The sequence below is a fragment of the Alligator sinensis genome, unplaced genomic scaffold (assembly GCF_000455745.1).
Source record: "Alligator sinensis unplaced genomic scaffold, ASM45574v1 scaffold387_1, whole genome shotgun sequence".
In the NCBI taxonomy this organism is placed as follows: Eukaryota; Metazoa; Chordata; order Crocodylia; family Alligatoridae; genus Alligator; species Alligator sinensis.
Genome location: NW_005842196.1, coordinates 987,567 through 1,005,247, shown reverse-complemented (window position 1 = coordinate 1,005,247; position 17,681 = coordinate 987,567). Strand labels below are relative to the sequence as shown.

The 17,681-nt window shown below is 42.2% G+C and overlaps 1 protein-coding gene across 2 annotated transcripts in view; it reads left to right on the top strand.

The window, feature by feature from the left end:
- Positions 1–13,941, top strand: part of PCDH19 (protocadherin 19) — a 110,661-nt gene extending 96,720 nt beyond the window's left edge. For both annotated transcript variants that reach the window (XM_006026505.3, XM_006026504.3), the window contains exon 5: positions 8,124–13,941. In XM_006026505.3, the coding sequence (XP_006026567.1) occupies positions 8,124–8,713 (590 nt within the window). In that variant the 3' untranslated portion in view covers positions 8,714–13,941. The remainder of the gene's footprint in view (positions 1–8,123) is intronic.
- The last annotated feature ends 3,740 nt before the right edge of the window (positions 13,942–17,681 follow it).

Genomic DNA, 17,681 nt, shown 5'->3' with positions numbered 1-17,681 from the left:
ATGTGACACTGGTCAGGCCACAGCTGGAGTACTGTGTCCAGTTCTGGGCACCCCACTTCAAGAGGGATGTGGACAACATTGAGAGAGTCCAGAGGAGGGCCACCCGCATGATCTGGGGGCAGCAGGGCAGACCCTGCAATGAGAGACTATGGGACCTGAACCTGTTCAGCCTTCAGAAGAGAAGGCTGAGGGGGGACCTTGTGACCATCTATAAACTCACTAGGGGGGACCAAAAGGGTTTGGGGGAGACCTTGTTTCCCCCAGTGCCCCCTGGGATAACAAGAAATAACGGCCACAGGTTGTTGGAGAGTAGGTTCAGATTAGACATCCGTAGGAACTACTTCACAGTTAGGGCGGCTAGGATCTGGAACCAGCTTCCAAGGGAAGTGGTGCTGGCTCCTACTCTTGGGGTCTTTAAGAAGCGGCTTGATGCCTACATGGCTAGGGTCACTTGAGCCCAGTTTCTCTCCTGCCCAGGCAGGGGGTCGGACTTGAAGATCTACAAGGTCCCTTCTGACCCTACTTCTATGATTCTGTGATTCTATGATATTTTTAAATAGAGAAAACCAGGATTCCTGGCCCTCACCAATGCTGTGGTGCTTTAGATCACTGTGGCCATTATATTAACTTTGTAAGGATCACTATTGAAGTGCAACACTTACAGCATTGTTGAAAACATCTGTCTGGGCTGAAAGTATAGTTGGAACTGACCAGATGCTCCTCCTTATCCTGCCCTGCAGGCAGCTGGTCCTGCATAAAACCTGGGATGGATTCCTCAGGGGCTGACTCCACTTTGGTTGTTTCAAAATTGTGATCAGGAACATACAAGGAAATTTTTGCAGGAGATCACATGCTGTGCTTTTACACCTCCCTGATAAGGTAGGGTAATGGGTCCAGCAGTACTTTCTGTGCCAGGAAGTAATATACACCAGTCTGTATGTGAGACTTAGGCTATAAGATCCTGGGTGGGAGATGCAGGACTTGCCCAGCTAGGCAGGATGGGTGCAACTCATTAGTTCAAAAATCATCAAGATAAAAGACTGTGGGTCTGTTTTTGAGAGAGAGAGAGAGAGCTAGCATGAATGGTGCATGCCCCTGCTGGGTGGGGGGGCCACAGCTGTGCCAGTGGTGGCGTGAGCCCAACGATGGTGAGTGGGGACCTCCCGCAGATGCTGCCAACACTGTTGGTGGGGAGGGGGAGGGTGGCGAGCACTGACCAGGGGTTGGCGACCACCCGCAGGCGCCACTGGCAGCGTTGGCGGTGGCCAAGGGCGATTGTGGACTGCCCACAGATGCTGCTGGCAGTGCCGGCGGCGGGGTGGCAAGTGGCGACTGCCTGCGGTGGCGCCTTTTTGCAGGGGGTGCACTGCCCCATGCAGGGGGTGCCCGTGTACCCCTTACGTGTCACCCCTGAGAGAGAGGGATTTGAAGCCATGTCTGAAAGAATCTCGGTATAGGCTTTAGGGGCTAAGCCATAATGCTGAACTGTTTTAAGTACAATCTTGTTCCAACATATTTTGTTCTCAGTTAAGTTTCTGCATAAGATCCAGGATGGGAGGAGACTTAGTGAACCCACTGTGTAGAGTCCTACCTTCATGTGATGCCTCTTCATACTTCTTGCATGCAAGACTGTGTGATCATATCCCTTTATACAGTGTGGGTCTTATGGGCTGATCCCTCCTACACACCAAGAACGTATATTTTCTTGTGCTCAGCATGTTAGGGATGGATTTTCCAAGGAACTCCCTCCTTATTTACACACAACAGGCTGAGCTCTTTAGAAAATCTAAATCTCGCCTTTATTTTATTTGTTTTTAAAGCAAATAGTTGCAGTGATCACTCCCACCCATATTCCATTTTGCTAGAGACTTACCTGGCTCATTCCACTCAGTATTTGCCAGACCAGTGCATTCGACTTCTACAACAGCCCAAGCGAATGTGGCAGTATTCATATTCAGGTTTGGGCACTGACTTCAACAGGGCCTCCGTTGCAGTGGGAGCAGAGAGGAAATGGGGCAGCAGAGCTGCATTGTTTGTCCTGCTGCTGCAATAAGCCCTGCGGCCCCTTTGGCTAGGGACAGACATTACACATAAACCAGTTTAAGTGATCAGAAATTGGTTTAAACCTGTGACAGAACAGATGTTTTGTGCACATAAACCAGTTTGAAAATGGCTGAAACCACCTTGAGATAAGCCTGGTTGAATGTAGTATCAGACTTAACTGATTTGGGTCAAACCAGTTTATGCAATGTCTGTCCCAGACCCCTTGATGGTTTAAGTTAAACCAAACTCCTCCAGCTTCCCAGCATGCTCTCTGGGCTGAGCGGGGCTCTTTGCTCCATAGCAGGGCTGGCCCCTCCCCTCTGCTCCCTGGCTGCAGCTCTGGCAGAGACTGCAGGTGTCTGCCAGGCTTCCCCCTGTTCCTCCCTCATCCCTTCCCCACACCCTGCTAAGCAGGGTTTCCCCAGTTCCCTCTGCCTTACACAGACACCTCTCAGCATTAGAGGGCATACCACATGCTGGCTATGGTCCGTGCTATGGGAGAGGGGACTGTGTCTGCTTAGGGATTTTTGGAGCTAATACAACAGGTCAGCTGCTAATGTCTCTCCATTCCTTCTTTGGAACAAGTTGTTTAAGAAGAGCTTGAACTAATGAGAGAGGCTGTTGTTTTCTGATGATAAATGCTGATAACGCATATGATAAATGCTCTGTCATCAAAGTGGGGAAATCCCTCCCTAATCAAAGCATCCTGTGGAGGCCTGGCCACACCCCCCCCTCAACTCAGTACTGTGGAAGGGAAGGGAGGACTGCTCTAGAGCCCCCTGGGTTCTAGACTGAGCCACTGCAGGCATGTGCCTGCATTTCTGCCTGCATATCTGGGATATTGGTATGGTTACAAACTGATTCAGCCTAGCCAGGTTAGACTAACCTGCAAAGATTGAATCAATTCAGGCTCAGGCTTTTTGAATATTTGTCCCTAGCCTTTATGACTCTCATCTGCTCCCCTGCCTTTACTTTCTCCTGCCTGTGCCTCCTTCAGGTAGTGGTGACCGTCTTCCACACTCTGTCAGACTGGCCCCAAAGTTTTCATTCATTGATTCCAGGAAGGCCCCTGTTGGCTGCCTACCCTTTGTGTATGCCTTGTGTGTACTGCTATGTGATTATTATTACCTTTGCTTTGTTTCTCACATTAGGCACATTTTTTGTACAGGCAGTAACAATTGTATTGACTCGGGTGGGTCTAGAGCTGTAAAGAATTTTGTCTCATTTCCAATTGTTAAAAAAATACTGCAATAAACGGGCAGTTTGTGAATGTGAATAAATACTCTGAATAAATACTGTGAGTGCTGTTATGACCGGGCAAGGTGGAGCTCTCTGGGGAAGGAGTAGAAAGAGCAGCACTGTCTGGGGCTTTGTGCTTCCACAGAGCAGGAGCACCCAGAATGCCTCAGGACAGGGGATGAGGGGGTTGTGCTCATGGCTGTACACTTGTGAGTGGGAGTTGCAGCACTTGCTCTATCAAGCTAAGTACAGTCAGTCAGAAAGTTTGAGGCTGAATGGATTCAACCTTTGCAGGTTAGTTAGTCTAAGCTGTGTAGATTGATCCAATAAGCAAGTGAACAGACATTCACTTTTGATTCCAGAAATGCAGCCACATGCTTGCAGTGGCCCAGGCCAGAAACCAGGATGTGCTAGAGCACGCCTCCCTGCTCAGCTGGAACAGACAGTTTGGGTCATGGCTAACCCACCTGCCCTGCAAGGAGAGGTTTGCAGGGGAGAGGCAAAGTATCCTGGAATGCTGGGGTACTGTGAGTTAACTTGAATCTAGAAAGGATCTGGGACAGAAGTTCAATAAATTGATTTAACCTAAATCAGTTAAGTCTGATACTGCTGCCAGCCAGGTTTATCTTAATCCGGTTTTGGCCATTTTGAAAGCAGTTTATGTGCACTGTACTTCTGTTGTGTTACCGATTTGAACCAGTTTGTTTGCAGTTTCTGTCCCTAAGGTGCTCTGCTCCTGGCAGTGTTCTCCTGTGACTGCTGGCTGGTGCATAGGAGGGTTGAAGCTGCTGCCACACATCATACACACTTCTTCTGGGACTGCCCTCCTAGTCACCCTCCCCTTTAGTGCAACTGGAGTACGCAAAACTTGGTTGTGTTTGCCTTTTTCACACAAGTGCTGGGGGGGGAAAAGCAATCCCTGTTCTTGCTTCTGTTACACCTGACATTTATAACAGAGCTAAGATACAGATGTTAGCAGAGGAGAAGGCGTGAATATCTGCAGGTCACCATACTGGGACAAGGAGCTCTTCTCCTTTATCTTACTAAACTAAATCTGTCTGGTCATCCCTACCATGATGATACATGTGGTATCTGAACAGTAGCATAATGAGGGGTGAGAGACTGGGGCTGCAGCCCTGGCCGCCCCCTTAGAGGGATGCAAGAACAGCAGCTGCTGGCCCCATTAATGCCACAGCTGGCCCAGCCACTACCGCTTAGGGCACAGACCCTGGTATTTACACCTCTGTATTTGAGGCTAGGAACAAATGTTGCATTTTTCCTGGTACAAGTTGTGTCTTTATTTGTCCCAGAACACAAGAATCTCAGTGTTGGTATGAACACGTATCATCCTTAGAGTCAAGGTTTACTGAACAGCTGAATTCACTGCTACTTTTCTGCCATTGATTCAATGATGCAATCTTGGGACAGCCATTCAGAAGTACTTTGTGATGTCCCAGGACAAACTGTTAGCACTGATCCTGTGAATCTTTTTAGGATTTGTCCTAGGACAACAGACACGAATGTCTGAATGATCACACTTTGTCCTGGGATAAAATATTTTTTCTCAGAACAAATGCAACATCTACTTGTAGCCGGAGGCCCAATCCAGCCCACATCTAGAGGGAGATGTCACTGTTGCCATCTAATGAAGCTTGGAGTAGCATTACTGCCTGCTGGCTAGCAGACTTAGCACAATGAATCAGTGTGTTTCAGTCAGTTTTCTAGAGGTTGTGCACGCCCATCATAACAATGGTACAAGAACTGGCACCTGACTGGTAGTTATCCTAGTGAGTGAAATGCATGTGATGCAGAGTTTAAGCCATCTTTTTACTTTGGAAGAGAGTCTTTCCAGAGCAAAGTTGATGCATGTTGTTGGAAACAAGAGATGCAGGGCAAAGTTGTTCTGTGAATAGATGGGGGATTTAGGCCTCAGTTTATCAGTCCCATATCTTTCACAAGGTTCTTTCTTCATATATATAAGAGTGTAAATCTGTGTAAAATTCCCCAGCTATTCTGTCAGTATTTCTGAGTTCTTATCAGTTATTCTGCTAGGTCAGAAGATGACATGAAAACAAATATGTGGCTATTTGTCCAGAACAAATAGCTAAACTTTCACCTCCTAACAGCCACAGGAAAATGTTTTGTAAATGCATAATAGAAAGATGATGTGCTTAGCAGGCCAGAAGTCTTTATTAAAGCTGCAATCAAAATAAAGATTCTTTTGCTATTTCTGAGGCATCTGTTTCCACTTGATCCACAGTAATCAATGACAAAGTGATGTGTTTTAACAGATATATCAAGGGCTGGAATGAATTGGTCAAAAGCAAAATGTTGTTGCATTTAGCTTTAAGGGGTGCAGCTGAGCTTTTTCTTTGGAAGTTGATGCTTTTTTGAAGGACAGTGTAGATTTCATAAGTGTAAATAAAATACTAGCGGGATCATCAGTTATGGACCAGCAAATTTGTTTTTCTTAGGAATTTACATAGCAAGGTTTGGTTGAAACCTTGCACTTGGTATTCCATGACAGACTGCTTTTCCATACTTTTTACAATGGACTGAGGAGCATATGAGTTCTAGTGACATAGTCAAGGTCACACAGCACAAGAAATCAGTATCTCATCAGAGGTTAGAACCCAAGGTACTTCTGAACCCCCTCCAGCCACCTCTGGCAGCTAGACTACACAACCTTGGATTTCTCTAGCATACTTCTGATGTTAAGGTGTGGATAAAAAGGCAGACAGCGCTATGTTCTGAGCAACCCTTTATTTTGCTTTAGTCACTGAAAGTAACAAAATTAAAGTATAAGAACATTGGCTTTTACATCCGGATGCAGGTTGTCCTGCATGTAAAGCTTAGAGCATCAATTTCTGAGAGTGCTAGCAAGAAGGCTACTGAGACCCAGACCTCCTACACAGCCCCATAGCATCACTTTTTGTACAACAGGGTAGCTGCTGGAATGTAAGGAGCAGTGAACATTTTTTTACATAGATTTTTAATGAATTGGTTTCTTTTTCTTTTATTTCTTTTATTTTTTGGGGATTTGCTTTTTCCTTGTAGATTCTCCAGAAGTGTTAAGCTGCTCATATTTTGGTGCATTGTGTTATGTGCTGAGAATTTTTATCAGCTGCCCTTGTGCTAGAATGTGGTGGAAATACAAATGTATCTGAAAAGCTGAGGTTATATACACAGATGTACAAAGCATCAAAATGAACTGCTTTCAAATGGACAGGAAACACACCAAAGCTAATTGTGCATCTTCATGAGGTTCAATATATCAAACCGACAAGGACTAAATGCATTATTATTAGCATTAACTCTTACGACTTTTTTTTTTTAAACTTTGCTCATATACAGATTACAATATAAATGAGCTACATATTTTTTTTATCCTGAAAGGGGTTTGCTTTGAAGGGTTTGCTAAATTGTCTGCAGGTATACGTTCTGATCAAATGGAAGAAATGCTAGGATCACTAGTACATATTGAAAGAATTGGAGCATTGTTGGTCTGAAATGATGCTTCGTGCTTAGGCCAAGGTAGTAGAAGTCAAAACCCATGCTTCCAGCTCTGTTACTGAATTACACTGTGACCATAGATAAGCCACTTAACTGCTCTCTGCCTCAGTTTCCCCATCTGTAAAACAGAATATTTTCCAAGCCCGCAGAGAATTGTGCAGCTAATTAGGAGAGAAATTATCCCTTAATGCAAATTTAGAAATCCCTAAATGATACAGAACCACTGCATGTCTGTTATACAACATGACTGGCTACAGGATGGTTACTTGGGAAATCTACACCCTGTGTGTATCATAGAAGTGGCTGGTTTTGTGGGTTATGTAGCTCCATTTAGCACATATTCCAGCAGAGTAGGCTGTGGTTGCTGTAACAACTCAGTGGATGTACTTGGTTCTGGGTTGGATGTAGACCCTCTATGTCAGTCCTGTGTTATCTGGGGTTTGCACAGAGGTTGCAGATGTGACTCAGAGCTGATAAAGAGCTTTGAGATCTGTAGAGAGAAAGTCCTAGAGAAGCACAAAATATTATCCCATATATATTAAAAATAGAAAATGTTGCTAGGGGCAGTTTTATGTTCAGGAGCAGATGGCAGGAAAAGGATCTTCATTATTCCTATCCGAAGGAAGATCAAGTGCTGGAAGTGACAAATTGAATCTTCAGTGGAGCTGCTGGTGCTGGGTGTTTACAAAGTCTCCGAGATTGAGTGGGAGGCAAAAAGGAATTAAGCAATGTGTAAAAATAAACAGAACAAACAACTAAAAAAAGCCCCCACCCCAACCCCAGCTGTCATGTAGAACCAAGTGAAAAGCATGATGGCTTTTAGCATTGGTTACTGAGGACAAAAAAAGGCTGACTCTGAGCAGCTTGACACACAGGACAAACCCGTTTTAATTTATTTCTTATCAAAACTTGTTTTCCTTTAGGTTTTAGTTCTGTCAGCAGCAGCAGCAGAAAAACAAATGACACACAACTTGTTGGAAATTGAACTTCAGACTGTTAAAATAATAAAAAAGTGGCAATAAAAATTCCCCTTTAAAAATGTTACCTTAAAAATGTCTGCTGTTTGTTGTAAAAACATTCACATTTATGTAGAAATAATAGATAAAGGCCTGATCCTACAAAACAAGTCAGTATTGATTTTCTGCTGCATATGATGCTGACAACTGTGGTATGGATGCGCAGAGAAAAAAACACTATGGCCATCACCATGGTAGCTGATGAGACTTCAGTGTTGGTGTCAATACAGTACCCCGTGAGTAAGAGCTATAGGGTCAACTTCCAGAAAGAAAGTTATCAATTTTATAAGCCATTGTATTTTCTTCATGCAGATCAGAATGAAGGATTTCACTGTAGGGAAGAGTGCCGGATCCTTGGTCACTCTGACAGATGCTGGATGCCCCGGAACTCTGTCCCCAGTCGTGCAAAATCCCCTGAGCATGGAAGGAACGTCATTGCACTCTCCATAGAAGCTACCACTGTGGATACAGAACCTTACGAAGACTGTAGTACAAAAAGAACTTTTGCAACATTTGGCAAAGAAGGGAGCGAAACCCTCACTGAGGAGCGGGTTGTCAACCTGAAAGGAAAAAGAACAGTGGATCTGCCTATCTGCAGCCCAAAGGTAAATGGCGCAGTCCGCGAGGCAGGGAATGGCTGCGAAGCCATGAGCCCCGTTACATCACCCCTCCATCTGAAGAGCCCCTTGTCTAGCAAACCTTCAGTGTCCTATAACATAATGCACTGCTCAGTAAACCGTGACCTGGAGCAATTTGTAAACAATGGCCCTTCTCGGCCTACGGAGGCAGAGCCTAGGGGGGCAGACAGTGAAAATGTAATGCATGAAATTAACCCACTTCTGCAAGAATGTAGAGAAAAGGACTCTCCAGGAGTGAAGAGACTAAAAGACATAGTACTCTAAACATCACCATATAGCAAGGAGAGACGACACCACTACAAACGCATATTGTTTTTAATTGCTGACCAATGGTTCACAACTTGCTGTATTTAAAAGCTTTCCCTAAATGTATTGTTTATAAATGAAGCTATTGTTAATGTGACAATCCCACTTGTTTCTACAGGCAGCAGGGGTGTTCAGTTTAAGCAAATTAGCTCATTTTTCTCTTTTCATGTTGGGGGGGGGGCAAAGATAAGATCAGTTCAGTTGTAAGAAGTATTATGTATTAAGTATTTTGAATTTATATATTTTTATATCTCAAAACTCTAATATAAATTACCATTCTTTGTAAAAGATTGAATTGAAAACTTCTCCAGTCATCTTTAGTAATCACTATGACGTGGGCATTTCTTGTGTATAACTGTTAAAATAGCAATTCGGTGACTTTTAATATTCACCCAACAAAGTTGTTTGTACTTTTAAAATGTTGCTACTTTGCTGTGGACACCCCTGCATTAAGAATCCTTTTGCTGTCACATGCTTATCTGTACTATTCTCGTATTTGATATTGCAAATTACTGTATGTCTAGTGATGGCAAAAGGCTTTTGAATTAAAACAAAACAGAACAAAATACCACAAACATTATATTTAACACTTGGGGAAACTGCAAATTTCAGAGCCAATGTAGCAAGTGTTTGTTCCCCTTTCTCATCACCCCTTGCATCCTTCACTGTAATTCCTAGGGCTACAGAAGATCATTGCAGAAAGTCATGTTGGAGATACTCTGCCTGGTTTTCCAGTTGTCAGATGCACTGTGCTGAACATTTTATGATATCTGTTTCTTTATTGTAATTTCAAGCCACCACATGGAAAAGTTTCTTCAGGAGTCCCTAAATTGAGATATTCCCTGTCTAATCATCTCAGAGTCAAAGCAATGGAATTATTTAAGAGATCTAAATTAGCATCTCTGTTAGACACACACGTCGTGATTGAACATTTTCCAATCATGATTATGCTAAATGAGTGTGTGTGTGTGTATGTATGTATCTCATCATGGGATGGATTTTAGAGTTATTATTTCTCTTTTTCCCTGCATTATAAATAGGTATAGAGTAAGCAATAGCAGATACTTTTAGGAACAGACAGGTGAAATATAACAACACTACTAATCAAATGAATGTGCCTTCCACATGGAGAGAAAATTAAAGTGATTCATATTTTTTTCTCATCACTAAGTATATATTTTGCGTGGTTATGAATTTGCATATATACAATTGATTTTGAAAAGACCAAGTCCATTCCATCTACTTGACTTTAACAGCCATTTTATAGAATGGAAAGGCATGAGGATTTTCACAGAATTGTATATTCTCTACTTTCTTGTAATGGGTAATTCCTCAAATAGGTTTTGAGTGGGTGGGCTGGTAGGGGTTAGTACATTATTCTTAACCCTTCATAGGACAGATTTTTCTACTCAAAATAATATTCCTTAGAGATTAAAAGTTAACTATGAGGAGGGAAACAATAAAGACACTGCTAATAAACTGCAAATAATGGTTTCTAGAGAAACAATCTTTCTAGGTGTCACATGTTTTGATAATATATTCGTTACTTTGATTTATTTAAATTAAAAACGTCAACAGGAAAACAGGCTCCAATCTTTATTTTCCTAAAAAAGAAATAAGCTCAAGTCATTTCTTTAGAGAAGATGAATCAAATGAATATGGTTAAGTTTGAGCTTCTCTAAAATGGGTTCCCAGTTGTTACATTACCAATACATTTTGAAAATACCCTATAAAAAGTAACTTCTAATGTAATTACTAGAGCTTTCTTTTCTGGTGTTAATTACTACCTCATGCAAGCTGAATCCTATGAGCTGGTGTGACTGCATGCATCCCTCTAAAATGGAACCATGCTTCCTTCCTTCTATTACCTTCACTGGGAAGTTTGATTCATTTTCTTTTAAATAGTACATTCTTTTTATTCTAGTTTTGTTTCATATCTGAGTACTGTACTGCTGTCATTGACTATATAATTTTTTGGAAATAGATGTATATGATTATATGAGCAATAGAGGAAACAGGGTGGTATGGGGTTTTATAGAGATTGCCTATAATTACTAGGCTGGGTGTTTTGTTTGTTCTGATGTTACTTTCTGATGGCTTTATTCATAGGCATTTAAAGTCTCTTTACTGAGCCACAGGAGGTTCCTGGGTGTCCCTGATTAGTTAGCTGCAGAAGCTAATCCTGGTTGGCCTGATATACAATTTTTGAAAGAAGCATTTTTGTGTGCATGTGTGGGAGCAGTAACCCAACCTCATTCTATGGTATCACCCCTCCAACACACACTTCCCTTGTTCATATAGCTCCCAAAATGGCAATCCTGCAACCTTTAGCATGAGGATGTCTCCCAAACTGTTTTGATTTGGCCAGCTGATAAGATGAGTTGAAGTTTCCTTGAAATTCTTAATGATTCCTGAAGAGGGGAGGAGTTCTTCACAAACCCATGAGTTTCATGACTAGAATTTTTTTACAAAGCCCATGAAGCCTGTTGTTCCTGTAACAAATTAGTGAACCTAACAGTTTAATTCAGCTTGTATTTTGAGTTTTTAATTTTTCAGGTGCCCAAATATAAATTAAATCAGGGGGAACTGGTTTGTCAAATGGTACAAACTGAACATGTCCAAGCTCCTCCAGACGGAACAGGGTGTAGGTCTCATGGTGCTTGTAAGTCACCTGATAAGAACTAGACCAACAGGTGACTGGTTTCCAAGAGGTGCTTCCCAGAAATGAGTTGGAGGTAGAGAGCCAGCACTTGATGGATGTATAGCCCCTGTTCCTTAGCTTCTCCTACGTCTCCAGGTATACAACAGGTAGAGATGTATGTGCTATGTATACTTGCCTGGCCTTGCTTCCATTTAATCTGGCTCCCTGGCATGAGATAGGTTGGAGCAGAGTGCTGGCTGACATCCAACACTGACCAGTATCATTATTCTTGCTTTGGCTGACCAAGGCCTTGATCCAGCTTCACTGAACTCTCCCATTGACTTCCATGGAGGCTATGCTAGGACTTAACATCCCAAAGCCAGATAATTTTACAGAGGGTGTTTACACTATCCTTTACAGACCTGGGAGAAACTATCAATCAGGGTGAGGGAGAGGGGAGGACAGCTAATTAACACCGATTCTCCTGGCCCTGAACACTGTGCTGCAGATCTGTGCAAATTGGACCATCCTATTCCACCTCCTTCTTCCTATCTAAAAATATAATAGATAGTGGCTGTACTGTCAACTAATTGGTGGGTGTAAAATGCATGGGAGAGGCCAGCTGTTAATTTCTGCTAAACATGGGCCTCTATTATGCTGTTACCACTAGTGTGGTGTTTGGGTGAAAATAGATGCTAACTGAAAAGAAAAAGAAAGCATTTCTCTAATTCACCCAGAGGAAATGTTCCTTGCTACTCTGAATAAAAGCTCAGCCCAGAAAACGTGAAATAATTCTGTTTTAAAAGAGAGTATTAAAGAGGTCAGTAAGCCCTGATGCCTCCAAGACAATCATTTAAACAGCAGTCTCTTCCACCCTGGCCTGTGCTGCAGCTAGGGATGTAGAGTGAGCAGAAGGCAGCTCCTAGACATATTGTTATCATGTGGAAAGAAAGAGAAACCAGGGAAGAACAGGTAAAGATTTGTCAGCCACGCGAGTCGTACCTCTTTTCTAGGTATTTTATATTGTCAGTTTTTTCTTTTTTGTTATTCCATATCAGTCCAGATTTTCTGGCTGAGCTCTGTTAAATTTTGTTAGTTCAGCTATAGCCACATTTAGATACGGCTGCCCCAAAATCACATTTTTTTTTGTGTGGAGAAGTTGTAACTAACACATCCCTTGGTAACTTAAACTGTCATCCAATTTGACTTAGGAAAATAATTTTAATATAATTGCCCTCCTTACCCCCCATATATTTCTTTGTGGCAAACTTGCTCTGCCTACCTATTAACACAGGCAATAAGAAATTTTTAGTATTTTATACCAAGTGTAAGGAAGGCCTGATTTTCAGAGGTACCAATGATCCCCAACCCCAAATGAAACCAATGTTGTATTGTGCGCTCAGCACCTCCTGGAGATCAGACCTCAAAGGTACTGTGTGTGAGTGAAGACATGACATGCTCTGTTGGAAATGTAACATTTACCTACTCCATGAAATAAGTTTAGAAAATTATTTCAGAAATGGAATTTTCCTCTTCTTTACATTGACACCCATTACAGCAGTGGTTTTGTTTTTATGCTAGAACATACAATGGGGGACTATGAGGGGCAGGGGAGGGAAGACTGTCAGTTGAAAAAAAACCCCCATAATCTATGAGCACTTAATGCATTATCTTGATGAAGTTGTCCCTGTTTTCTTGCAAAACTGGAGATGGCCTGTGGATCACACGTTGTGCAGAAGTGAATTACTTTTTTTAAACAGGAAACAAGTTGCTTTTGTAAAGAACACACTGTTTGATTAATATGTTGAAATTACTCTAGGGGGAAAAAACTAATTACAAATGGAAACACATTTGTCTGTCATTGGGGAAAATTGATGATCTTGTTTCTACAGCTGCTTTTGCAGCTACAAGTAATCTTATCCAACTTGTGAGTTGCAGTTAACCTTAGCAGACAAAACCCAGCTAACTCCACTCTAAGCACTGGTGAAATTTAATCTTATACTGAGATCAGCTGATGTTCAGCTGGTATGAGGTGGGATATAGTCTTTAATGACAAAGAGCTGACCTAGTGCAAGCTAGTTTTCAGCAACAAATACTTCCTTGCTATTTAAATGCTAAGGTATTAGTTGCAGAATGTCTTAAGTCTTACAGCTACTAGCTTCTGTAGCCCGGAGAACCATCCTGATGACACCATTACTGTTCATCTGCCCAAGGAGGGCAGGATTTCAGTGGGACTTTAGTACAGTACGTTTCATCATGGTGTCTCTGTTGCTGATTATACGAAGAATAAATTGTTGTATATGCTGATATGTATGTTATGTACATTTTCACAGTGATTGAATCATTGTAAACAAAAAAATGAAAAAAGAATTACCATTCTGTCTATTTTATGAAGATAAAGCAGCTTTATTAAATTATTACAATTCTGTTTCAAAATGGTGTACCTGCCACAATGTTTCTTTCATCTGATGAGAATTTTGTTTTCTACTTAAATGTGATTTTTTTTTCCCTCTGCTTTGAGAATCTAATGCATTTTAGTATTAAAGGCAATTATTGAATAAAATGGAAAATAAGTGTTTGGTTAACTTTGGCTAAGTGGGTTTGCTTGTGGTTGACTCGGGTTGTCTGTCTTACAGAAACCAAAGTGAATCTAGGTATTCACACGGTCTCATCTTAAACCAGTGGAATTCCAACTGGTGTTAAAATAGATACTGTAATATTTAGAGACAGTGACTCAGCTTTTAAGAAATGGACTCAGTGTGAGGTGCTGAAATATCAGATCTGGAAGAGGATGGCTAAAGGAGAAATTCATTCCAGTACATATGTATCAAGTGCTTCTTCCTTTGAAACTCCATTTATGCCCCCTGCCCTGGGGATGGCTTAGAGGTGATTTTAGGAAGAAAAAAAAAAAGTGGGTCATGCCCTTTTCTAATCTCTGTTATTTGTAAGGAAGTCCTGAAAATTTTCCTCTACTTTTTTTCTATCGTAGAAATATTTGGGAAGTCAAGTCTGACCTTCCGTGGCTTTGTGAGAGGTCTCTTTGGAGGACCTACAGAAGCAGATTTGGAACTTCCTCAGCCCTTAATTGATGGCCTATTTCTATTTTTCATTGGTTCTGAGGCCATGCTGGTCAGTGTAGTGCCTGAGTGCTTTTGAAAAGGAGGGGGTAAATTTTACTCATGAGAGGGCTGTTGCTGGCCATTTTTTGTTAACTTGATCTGTGGCTCAATGTAATGACACTTGACGCTGGAATTCTAGTGAACAATTCAAAACAAAGAAAAAATAGCTGTCTGTTGGGGACCATTTGAGGAGTTTCTTTAGAAATAAGTGAGAAAGCAGAGTAGGTGGTGGTGGTGATAGAAATAATAGTTTAAAAATGGATTTGTATTTGCTGTCTTTATCTTTGAAGCAACGGCTAAGGTTACAGGTTAGAAAAGTATGATCACGGTACAATAGTAATAGCTCCTGCAGGCTTTTCCTTTTAAAAACAGCTGTGTTCTTAGATGTAACACTTGGGTCATAAGAAGAAAATCACTCCACACTGCACCGTGTGGTGGAAAATACCTATGCTTGGAAATTGAATTTTCCGAAGAAATCCATAGTCTGGATCTGATATTCTCTGCGCACTCAAAACTCCTACTGCCTTTAATTTAGAGCATTAAGGGGAGGAAGGAGTGCAGGGTTTCAGGCCTGAGTGGGCTTTTAATTAAAAAGCATTAATTGGGGCTAAAATTGCCCCATTTTGGAGGTTCTGTACTCTGCCCTCTGCACCACTTAAAACCCACATCAAAGACTTTACCCATGCATAGGGAGTTGATTTCAGCCATGCATTTATAGGCTTTTACCGTAAGGATTGATTTTAGTAAATTAATTTTTAACATTAAATTCTGTAGGCTGTTCATTTCCTTTTGAAAGCTGGCAAGTAGACTTCCATGGCCAGAAGAGCATCTGAGTCAGTCTGTTCCACAAGAGTCCCAGGCTTTCAAAACAGCTCAGCACATTGAACTGTCACAGACCTTTCCATTAGTGTCACCAAGAGAGAGAATGGGGCCAAGCACTTTTATTTGTTCTTAAGTCACTTTGTATCATGACAGAGCCCAGGAACCCCACTGGAGGATCAGGGCCTGCTGTACCACATGCTGTACAGGCAATTAGCAGAGAAGATGTCTTTCTGCTTCAATCTGGATGGTAGTGTGACATGGGTGTACAGTGGAGACATGGGGATAAGGAGACACCAAATAAAGAGTTTAACACAAAAATGGAAGACAGATTTTAAAGTCAGATTTACCTAGAAACCTAAATGGGAACCAAGCTCTTCTGCAAAACTGGTTTCACTTGTAGGAGCTGAACCCTTGGAAACCTAGCCCCACATATCTGTTAGGGCTGTGTAAATCTGTGCCAGCCCTGAGTGTAGTTGGACTGAGTGAAATTTGCCATAATAGAGGCCCCATAGAAAAAGCCCATAAAACCCCCAAACCTCTTGGCTTTAGGTAATCCAACATGGTGCAGTGACTTGTGTACTACATAAGCCCTTATTATATGGACACATATTACTTCTAATATGTGGTTTACATCATGTGGAGATTGTTGTATGAATCTTTTGCACTGTGGTCCACCTTCTCCCCTTTGGGCTAAGGATAGACTACACTATTTTTTTCTGTGGAAATTTGCTGACATAGGCTTTGCACTGATGCAGCTCTAACATTAGTACCGATGGTAAGAGCACTAGCATAGGATATAGAGAGTTGTACTGCCATGTGGCTTAACCCTGCCCCCAGGAAACACTACAGTAAGAAAGCTGGTGAATATTGTTGCTATACCTATGCAGGGGAATTTTCTCAGATTATTTCATTTTAATAAGTGATGAAATCCTACCCCTTAAAGGGACATGATCAAGTGAAGAGGGTGTCCTTGACAGTCTATCCTGCTTCGGTAACAACTCCTGTGTGATCCACCAGACAAACAGAACCTCACTCCCTACATTGGACTGGGTGAGGTTGAGAAGACTTAGAAATAGCTTTTACTGCTCTTGTGGGTGTGAGAAGAGAGAGGAACCTCCTGGGTGATTTAGAGGCAGTGTTGATGAAGATCTCATCATTGCTTCACAGCTAAAAAGTTTCCTGTAATTCAAGGCCTGTCTGGTGGGTTGTGAACAGGAGCATTCTGGAACTTTGGAACGAGTGAGGAGATCTAGACCCAATGACACTATAATTGAAGTGGGGGTGGGCTGGTAGGTAGGTTCCCTACTCTGTGCTCCTTTCCTGATCTCCTTCTTGGCCTTCTGATTCCTGCTCTGTGCTCACTGCCTGATCTCCTCCTCTGCCTTCTGCTGTGCTGCCTGTCCCCTCCCTGATCAGCTGTTGTGCCACAGGTTAGCCATCTCTGCATTAGAAGACTCCAGAGCTCACACAACATTTGGCCTGACATTGCTCAGTTGACTTTCTAGGCAAGGTGCAAGGCCTCTCTATTCCCCAGTCTTGGGGTGAGGGGTGGCTAGCAGATGCCCAAATATCCAGGTTAGGAGGCTCTTGGGGGTTCTTACAAAGTAAATCAATTTGAATCTGATCTAAATAACAGACATAATAATGACTTCTTTGCTGCAGCAACAGCTGCCATGTAGCTGGGAATGGAGATTATCTTGGGTTTATGGAAATATGTCACCCTGATGCCTGACAGAGCATTCCACATAGCTCAGAAGTTGGCTCCTGCTTGGTGGATCCTTTTCCCTGTGTACGTGATTGCCCAGAAGTCAGGTTGAGCACTGAGTGGCTTTAACCATGCTTCTACCTTTGGACTACTGTTCTTGGATGTTGGCACTCCCTTCATGGGTTTGCTTTCTCAAATTCATTGTAGTGTTTGGTGTCTCTGTGGCACCCGTGAGGACAGCGCATTCTGTGATGTGGGGAGAGGAGTATATGAAGCATACGTGAGCTGCTTACCCCTTCAGGTATGTCTGGAAAGAACAAACATGCTAAGTTTGGACTACCAGGCATATCTCTGTACAGAACAGGCTACCACATGGCATTTGAACATCACTGGTGACTCTTACTATTTGCTTTTTTTTTTTTCACTGACAGCCAGATTTCAAAAGAGTTCCTATTTAAAACACCTAAAACCTCATGTCAGAAAGTCAGTGGGCCCTTTTCACAAGAAGCAGGTCCTTTTATTTTTATAAGCCCACTTCATCTGTGTCTGGGTAATTGTTTTCCATTTTAGGTGGATAGAAGACACCTGGTCTCCATAAAGGCTTAGGGCCAGGTGAGGAGCAGAGGGGGTTTGTTTCCT